At 34.3% G+C, this 10043-nt stretch overlaps 1 protein-coding gene across 2 annotated transcripts in view; it reads right to left on the bottom strand.

Moving 5' to 3' along the window:
• Positions 1-348: 348 nt before the first annotated feature.
• The window catches only part of LOC114326304 (troponin C, isoallergen Bla g 6.0201-like), a 34433-nt gene continuing 24738 nt past the window's right edge, over positions 349-10043 (bottom strand). For both annotated transcript variants that reach the window (XM_028274617.2, XM_028274618.2), the window contains exon 6: positions 349-497. In XM_028274617.2, the coding sequence (XP_028130418.1) occupies positions 472-497 (26 nt within the window). In that variant the 3' untranslated portion in view covers positions 349-471. The remainder of the gene's footprint in view (positions 498-10043) is intronic.

Raw genomic sequence — 10043 nt, 5'->3', positions numbered from 1 at the left:
GAGAAACTTGTATCTCTCTCCACGTTTGACATCTTCGAGATCTTCCAATTTTCTGGTTTTGATTATACTTAAGTCATTTATTTATTTATCTTTCCCAGAACCTCTTTGTTTCTGACGTGTTCTGTCCACAATCGTTTTCAGAATTCTTCTATACACCCATTACTCGAATGAATCCAGTTCCTTCATTGATGCCGCATTCAAGACCCAATTCCATTCAATAAAACAAAGTCGAGAAAATGTAGCACCTAGCCAACCTAACTCTTAGCACCAACTTCTAATCTCTTGTGCATTATTCTCATTTGGTTAATAGGTACTGATTATAAAAAGGTTAAAATTAAACGTCAAATCAATCAAAAACAAAAGGATGCAATAACTTTATTTTACATATTTTTTTAAACGATATTAAGAATTATTTACAAAAGTGTGAGAAAAGTATTAAATAAATGCTGAAATTGCCAATGTCATATTTCTTCAACCAATCATCACTGCCTTAAATTCTGAAAAAAATTAGAGCATGTTTTATACAAAACTTTCACAAATCAAATAATTAGGAAGCTAGTTAGCGGCTACTTATAACTATTTATTGCAAAAGCTACTACTCTTCTCTAACCACTCCATTTTTAACCAAATTACTGTTTAAAAACAAAATTGAGTACCTATCCCGTTATGGTGGTAGGGGCAGTTACCCCCTATGATGGGGTTGATTAACTCGAACACTATTACCAGATATATATTTATTTATCAACACTAAATATACCAGTAATAAGTTGGTGGACAAAGTCTATATTCTAACTACTTGATGTCTGAATAATGAATAAAGAAGAATGATCTCCAATACTTTCTCCGTATCTATAAATAAACACGTGATTGTTTTTATTATGATTGCTGACACCGAATCGACCGTGAAATATTAATAATATCAAAATAGCTGACTGGGTCTTTCTCAAAACGAGTGCCTTGTTTATTTTGACATTAATGTCAACTAATTATTCTACTATAAACAATAATGTTTGGGAAAGACTTTTAAAAATTAAATCGATATGAATTGTTCTTAATATTTTTGGATGCTAATATCAATCTTGCACATCCCTAACCTTACAAAAAAAAATTCTGAGAGACGTGCAATATTTTCTCTGCCCTTCCGACAAAGAAGAAAATTTTTCTAGACAGCGTCACCAACTGATTACTGTGTTTTAAAGATTTATACAAATTTATACAAATACAAAATACAAATACAATATAACAATACACAATACAAATACAAAATATACAAATATACAACTTATGACACTATAAAAAATAGTCACCAAACATCGTCTATTTTTACTTATTCCTTTTCTTTATACCTCGCGAAATTCTACACTCAGAAATTGTAATCTATATTTTACCTTAATTCACAGATTTGAAAAAAATTATAACTTTAACTCATAAATTTGAACTTACTATTTAATTATACTTCTTTCACTTTTAAAACAGCTATTTTGATTTTCCGACCTTTAACATATTCTTCTATTAAAAATTTCTCCTTTTTCTTCCTCTTCTTATTGTCCGGTGCTTTACTAATACATATTTTTCATTTTCTTTATACTTAGTACTTTCTTCATAGTGTACCATTAAACATATTTCTCCTTCTTCTTCATATTTCTTCATTATCATTTACTTTATATATCATATAATATCTTCCTTCATATTGTTATGACAGTTCCGTAGATTGATCCTACATTGAAAAAGTCCCTTGACGTAAAAGAAGAAGTAGTCACGTACGAGAATGTTCTGTGTCATGGAATAACCCAGAAATATCTGGTGACGTCCAGAACGCCAGAAATCTATATAAACATATGTGTTTGGCATTTTACAGTTCAGTTGTAATTTAGATTTTAAAGTTTGCAGTTATTATATGGACCGTTCACTCTTGTTAGAGTATAGGTCGCTCAAATACTATGAGCTCTTTTAATCCATTTCACGCGGTGGATTAGTCCGCAGTGTCCTTTAGGTCATCGTTTATAGGTTGTGATGTTTTTTTGCCTTCTCTACTATCTTCTTCCACTCACTCCGGTCCTGAATCTTTTCTCTCCAGTTTGCAATTTCCATCTTTGATATATCGTCTAGCAGTTGATCTTCCCATCTTATTTTTGGTCTTCCTCTTGGTCTATTTGTTACTGGTCTCCAGTTCACTATCTTCCTGATCAGTTCTTCTACCCCTCTTCTTTGTGTGTGTCCAAACCATCTGAGTCTTTGTGCTTTAATGAATTTTACTATATCTTCTCCTTCAGTTATATTTATTATTTCATGGTTCATGAGCCTTCTATATTCCCCTGTTTCTGTCATCACTAAGCCATGTATTCTTCTCAAAATTTTTCTCTCAATTATTCTTAACTTTTCTTCGTCTTTTTTCGTAAGGCACATTACTTCTGCTCCATAGGCTATCACTGGTCTCATTGCTGCTGTATATATTTTTGATTTTGTTTTTTTGCTCAGGTTTTTGTCCTTGAGTAGTCGGCGGTATTTCCAATATACTCTATTACCTGCTTTAATTCTTTCGTTGATCTCTATACTCCTTCCGTTTTTGCCGTCCACCATCACCCCCAGGTATTTGAAGCAATCTACTCTCTGGAATGTATTTTCACCTATCTTTATTTCTGTTATTCTGTTTATATTGTCTCTTGTGCTTATAAGGTATTTTGTTTTATTCTGATTGATTATCAATCCTCTCGTCTTTGCTTCTCTTACAAGGGTTAAAAGTGCCTCTTCTAGTCTTTTTTTATCTCGTGCTATCAGTCCTAGGTCATCCGCATATACTATGATCTGTGTTGAGCTTTGAATAATTGTCTTTTTCAGGCCTGTGTCCCTAATTACTCCTTCTAGAGCGATATGGAATAGTGTCGTTGACAGACTGTCTCCTTGTCTTACCCCAAGTTCTATTTTGATGTCGTTTGTATCTCCCTCATTTGTTTTAACTTTTGCTGTTGAGTCTTTCATTGTCATTCTAGTTAGTCTTATTAATTTTGCCGGTATCTCCATTTTTTTCATTTCTTTTAGTACCTAATTGTTGTTTGTATATGCTGTCGAAGGCCTGTTGGAAATCGATGAATAGTATGTGTAATTCTACGTCATGTTCATAGCTTTTTTCAATTGTTTGTGTTAGGACGTGTATTGCATCTATTGTTGATCTTCCTTTTCTAAAGCCCTGTTGGTATGGTCCTATAATTTTTTCTGTGTATTGATTTAGTCGGTTTCTTATAATTGTGGTCAATATCTTATACGTTGTATTTAGTAGCATAATTGCTCTGTAGTTGCAGCACTTAGTTGGATCTCCTTTCTTAAAGATTGGTGTGATATGCCCATTTTTCCATTCTATGGGCATGCTTTCGTCCTTCCAAATTGTAACCATTAACTTGTGCATTCGCTTCGTGAGCTCCTCTCCTCCGTTGATGATCAGTTCGTTGTTGATTTCATCTGGCCCTGGCGTTTTGTTTACCTACTTTTAGTTGTTTTAATACCTCCATGAATTCCTGATAAGTAGGTGCACCTTCCTTTTCATCTCTGTTATCTCTTGATATATCATCCTCTGAATCTGCCTTGTTGTTGTTTTTGTATAGGTTCGTGAAATGTTTTTCCCAATCTTTTTTGTTTATTTTTTTGACAGTCTTTTTGGTGTTGTATTGTTGTCTTAGGTATTCGAACAATTTCTTGTTGTCTTTATTATTCGATTCTAATTCTTGCATTTGTTCAATGATCCATGTGTTCTTCTTTCTTTTATAGAGTTTCTATGCTTCTTGTTTTTCTTTTCTATATTGGTCCAATTGTTCCTGTTCGGTACTCTGTAGCCATTTGTTTCTTGCGAGGTGCTTCAATTGACTTTTTTGGTGATATTCGTCATCAAACCATTCTTTCGATTCTTTGTTTTTTTTTCGAATCCTATTATTTGTTCTGCTGTCTCTATTATGCTGTTCTTAATGTTTTTCCATTCCTCTTCTATTTCTATGTTCTCGTACCTGCCCAGTTTCTGTTCCAGTTGTTCTGTATATTGTTGCTTTTTTTCTTGCGTTTTCAGTTTGGCTATATTCCATTTCCTCCTTTTTCTTTCCTTATGATTATTTGCTTTAAATATTTTCATCTTAAGTTTTGCTATCAACAATATGTGATCAGTGTCCGCATTTGCCCCTCTATATGACCTTACATCTTGTACTATTTGTGTCCACTTTTTCGAAATTAGAATATGATCTATTTGGTTTCCATCCATTCTTCCTGGTATCATCCATGTTATTTTGTGTTCTTTTTTATGTTTATGCCTAGTACTAACTATATATGTGTTTGTTGCTGCTGCTAGGTTGCAAATTTTTCCTCCATTGTCGTTCGTAGTGTCATGAATGGTTTCTTTGCCCGCTACATTACTATTATAGTCCTCCTTTCCATCTTTGCATTGAAGTCACCCAATATTCCTCGGAATATTTTCACAGGTTTCTTTCAGGATGTCGTAGAATTCTGCTTTATCTTCTTGGCTTGCTTCTTCCGTGGGTGCATAGCAATTGACTATCGAGGTGTTGGCTTGTTTATTTTCTATTCTTATCTAAGATATCCTTCTATTAACTGCTTTGAATTGTATCACTTTTTCCCTCATTTTTTTGTTCACCATAAATGCCGTACCATTGGTTCCCTGTTTGTTTTCTCCCGTATAGTATATGCTAAAGTTTTTCTTCTCAATTTTTCCTTCTTTCTTCCATCGTATTTCTTGTAGGGCTAGGATTTCCAGTTCGTATTTTTTCATTTCAAGGGCTATTTCTTGCATCTTACCTACTGCTAGCATGGTTCTAATATTCCAAGATCCCATTCTAATGGGTTTCGTTCTTTTTTTCTTATTGAGATTCTTTCTTTCTTTTGTGTGCGTTATTTTGTTTTCGTTAACCGTTTGCATTGCCGAGTCTGTTTCCAGTGGTACTATCTTTTGATCTTCATCAGCTAGTTTTTTGGGAATGTTTCTACTTTACCGTCTTTTCTCCATCTCCATTTTTCAATACCATCCACGGTTAATCCATTGTAGTCCCTTTTAACATTTCTCCCCATGTCTCTTAATTCCTTACACTTTGCTCCTATTTCTTTCTAAGACTGTCATATCTTGGCTTATGAAAATCTTCTCCCCTTTGATATGTCTCAATTTACTTTTCTTCTTCATTACCTTATTTTTGTCTTCTATACTTCCCATTTTCAATAGACAACTTCTGTCTCCCAGTTTAACTGCTTTCTCTATTTTTGTGTTCTCTTCCAAGTGCTGTTTGATGACCGTTTGTCATTTTTTCTTTTAGTTCAGCTTCATCATTCACATCTATTTTGAGACCCGTTATTACTAGGTTGTTTTGCTTCATTTTTTTTCACACCGTTCTACCCTAATTTCAAACATATTTAGCTTTTTCTTTGTTTCCTCGAGTTCTGTCTTTACCTTATTGTTTTCTTTCTTTAATTCTAGTATTTCATCTCTAAAAACCTTGTTTTCTTCCCTCGTTTGTCTAATTTCATTCAAAACTTGTTTCAGTAAGCTATTTGTTGTTTCTTCTTCTGTGTCCATTGTTTTCTCCATGTCTTCCGATTTTTCCTTTGCGATTTGCAGCTTTTTTGTTGGGTTTGGGGGAGATACTGATTCTCTGTCTTTTCTCTTGCGATATTCTATCAGAGGCTCGTCCCTTTCCAGCTCCAGCTTTATTAATTTTTTTTACCTATGTAATATAATATGCCTAGTTTAAATTACATACTCTTTCTTAAATATATACAGATTTTAGAACTACTAGTTTACCAAACAACCGCGAAAAGGGTTAATTTCGGACTATCTCCGCGGAAAATTAACCACTATCGGTTCTCAGTATGTTTTTATTTATTTTTTTTGTATTATCTATTCTCTATTTTTTTGTTTATATTTCTCATGTATTCTTACAAAAAAGTTCTAATAATGATTGAAATTTTACTAACCGTTCCTTTGGAGCGTTGAATCCCACCTTTATATCTCCGCCAACACTTACAAAGTAAAGGTAGAATGTTTTGACATAAAAGTACTAAGTTTTATCACTATTCACTAATTACTAATTGTGTGTAATATTTTTTGCCGAACAAAAACACAATTAAAAATACATAGATCTTTCTTAGGACGGTAACAGCAACCCTTGCACTTTCATAAACGTCCCATTTTCGTAAAGTTGATAATATTAATAATAAAACTCACGTTTTTGAACGCATTCAAATAAAAAATCAAAGTTTGCAGTTATCAGTTTGTAATTTCTGTTGAGTTCAATAAAGATCTATGGAAGAAGTGTAACATTGGCGACAGCTGTGGGATTCAAGAGATATTAAAGAAGATTTTGAGAATAACTGTTTATGGTAAATACAAGATCCTCTAAATTAGAAAAAGAAATGGATACGTCCGGACCACCAGCATGGTTTTTGAAAATGGAAGAGGAAAAGGAGCAGCGTAGGGAGGTGAAGAAAAAGCTTAGACAAGAAGAGGAGAAGAGGCGTAGAAGAGTAGAGGTAGAAATCATAAGTAATTTATCTCAACTTAACGAAAATTTTACTTTAGAGGTAAGTCAAATTACTAGTAGAATAAATAGATTTGAGCAACAACAAAACTATTTTGAAAATAAACTAGTAGAGCAACAAAACGAATTAAAGACTGATTTAACAAACAAAATAGACGAACATCAAAATTATTTAGACCACAGACTAGTCCAGCAACAAGACGATTTAGAAAAAATAAAACAACAACAAAACGATTTGAAATTTAATTTAGAAAGACAAATAGTTGAATTAGATAGAAAGATTTATACCCAAGCTTCTTTGCCTAATATTATTTCAGTAACTAATATCGAACCAGAACAGACAGCTTCATCAAATTATATAGTTGAACCAGCAATTGGAACAACTAAAATTTTAAAACCACCTGCTTTCGATGGCCAAACAGCATGGAAACGTATCTTTCCAATTTGAAGCTGCAGCCAGAGCAAATGAATGGACCGAGAAAGAAATGGCTGCTTCTTTTGGTAGTGTCAGAGGACAAGCTGCAAGAGTTTTACAATTTCTTCCTCAGGATGCAGTTATATGTCGCTCGTACAAGCTTTAGAGAAAAGATATGATTAGCAGCATCTAAAGCAGGTTTTCCAGAGCTAACTGAAAGTTAAGTATCAAAAACATAACGAAAGCCTGCAAGAGTTCGAAGCCGATATAAAAAGATTATTGCATTTAGCGTACCCTCAGGCACCTAAAGATTTTCTAGAACAAATCGGGATACAGGCATTTACAGATAGACTACAGGATGTTGAAACGCAACAAGCTCTCCGACTACAACACCACAAAACGCTATATAAAGCACTAATCTTAGCTCAAGAGTACGAAGCTGCAAAAAATATTTCTAGATCTCTTCCACAATTAAAAGAAATAAGATTTACAGAAAATAAGCAAGTCACTACCACAGATAACGAACAACTAATTTTATCCCAGATATTAAGCTTACTGCAAAATATTCAACAACAATCTCAATATCAAAACAGAAGATATTTTAATTGTGGAAGAATGGAACATTTGCAAAATAATTGCAGAAATAAATTCCAGGCGACGAAAGAAGAATCAAATAATGAGATTAGGAGGTCGCCTAGTTCAACATCCAGAATCCTGTCACAAAGTTCCACTAGAAATGATGATAGATGGTCACTAAGAAACAGATTCCCTACAGCTGACGAGAGAAAGGAAGAAAGTACACTGGAATCTGAAGTTACAACCAAAAAAGTAAGTCTGCAGATGACGACAGTTGAGCAGCAAGAAGATAATGACCAGATGTATCTGGAAAACTTTAAGATGAGTCAAAAGAAAGATAACGACTTAAGAGTTATACGAGATTGGCTTAAAAATGGAGTAAGACTTCTTTGGCAGGAAATATCTAAATACAGTCGAACTATAAAGGCGTACTGGGCTCAATGGGAATCCTTGCATCTTTCGAATGGTTTGTTATATCGGAAGTGGGAAAGTTCCGATGGAGTACGTATAGTTCAACAAGTGGTACTGCCAAAATCACACATTAAGGGCCGATTTCTCATATCGAGTTCAACTCCAGTTTAACCTGAACTTTTAGTAAACGTCAGTTTAAAGTCAAAATCGTCTTTCTCAATTCCCGTTCAACCGATGGCAGTTTAAACTTGAACGATGCTTGAACGGTGGAATTCGGCCGTTCAAAGATTTCAGAACTCAGTTCAGATGATTTCATGGACTACGCATGCGTTGTATTAACACGAAACGCTGTCATAATATAAATATATCCTATTTTATTATATTAAGCCTAACGATAAACGATAACATTATTTGTGTTTTTATAATATTTATTTATAATTATTAAAATGACTATAAATGCTGGCCAGAGTTCGAGACAGATTTTATTGGATATAAATTGTCGCCGAGATGTGGAAGATTGGTGTAAAAAATGCGATTTATGTAACGGTAGAAAAGGCCGTAGAACAAGAAGTCGTGGTAAAATGGCACAATATCTTTCCGGAGAGCCTTTTAAGCGGCTTGCAGTAGATATTCTCGGTCCACTCCCGCTGACAGAGAGAGGAAACAAGTACTTAATGGTTGCAATGGATTATTTTTCGAAATGGCCTTAATTTTACCCCTTCCTAATCAAGAAGCGACTACAGTAGCAGAAGCATTTATAACACACGTTGTATCAAGATATGTAGTCCCTTTAGAGTTGCATTCTGATCAAGGTCGAAATTTTGAAAATTATGGCCAGAATTAATGAACATCTTGGGTATTAAGAAAACTCGAACTACGCCTCTCTATCCACAATCAGACGGAATGATCGAAAGACGTAATAGAACTATTTGTCAATATTTCTCAATGTTTGTTGCTGATAATCAAAAAGATTGGGATACCCTAATTCCTCTGTTCTTGTTAGCCTACAGAAGTTCCGAACATGAAGCAACTGGTTATTATCCATCGATGACGATCACCGGAAGAGAAATTAAGCTTCCTCAAGATCTTATTTTCGGAAGATTGCCTCCCTGCGAAGAAGAACCTTCATCCTTGACCTACGTTGAAAACTTAAAAGAAAAATTGGAAAAAGCCTACAAATTTGCTCGTAAAATGTTGAAGCTTCAATGTGATAGAGCTAAGTCCAGGCTCGATATGCATGCTACTGGGACAATTTTCGAAAGAGGTGACCCAGTATGGTTATACAATCCCACACGCAAGAAAGGACTTTGTCCGAAACTTCAACGAAACTGGGAAGGCCCGTACACCGTCTTGAAGAAAATAAATGATCTATTCTACCGCATCCAGTTTTCAACTAGAAGTAAACCCAAGGTAGTTCATATCTAGAGATTAGCCCCATATCATGGAACTGATCCACCCTGTTGGCTTAAACCAGACCCTGATAGACCAGTTATTCAAGGAGAATAAAGGAGGGAGCAGTGTTATGACAGTTGCGTAGATTGATCCTACATAGAAAAAGTCCGTTGACGTAAAAGAAGAAGTAGTCACGTACGAGAATGTTTTGGATGTCATGGAATAACCCAGAAATGTCTGGTGACGTCCAGAAGGCCAGAAATCTATATAAACATATGTGTTTGACATTTTATAGTTCAGCTTTAATTCAGATTTTCAAGTTTGCAGTTATCAGTTTGTAATTTCTGTTGAGTTCAATAAAGATCTATGGAAGAAGTGTAACAATATATATTCATATCATTTTTCATAATTCTTCATTAAACTCAAATTTACTTCATATTTTCTTCTCTAACCCATACCTACTCGGTGGGTAGATTTTCGCAACTTTAAATCCTTACATTTGCTTCCGGTCCTTTTGCACGTCCTTAGTCGTGACAAGGTTTGTTCCAAAAAAAAACAAAATGGATAGTTGTGCGCTTAAAAAAATATTTTTCATCTTGCATCCCTAAATTCCTGTCTGATCCGAATTGCTCAGTCTTGATGAGAGTAGGTTAGTTTCAAAACACGAAATGAGCATGCTAAAATCTTCTGATGTTAATTTTGTACCTTTTTTCTTGACAAGAGTT

This window comes from Diabrotica virgifera, chromosome 4 (genome assembly GCF_917563875.1).
Source record: "Diabrotica virgifera virgifera chromosome 4, PGI_DIABVI_V3a".
NCBI classification, from domain to species: Eukaryota; Metazoa; Arthropoda; class Insecta; order Coleoptera; family Chrysomelidae; genus Diabrotica; species Diabrotica virgifera.
This window is presented reverse-complemented; position numbering and strand designations above follow the sequence as displayed.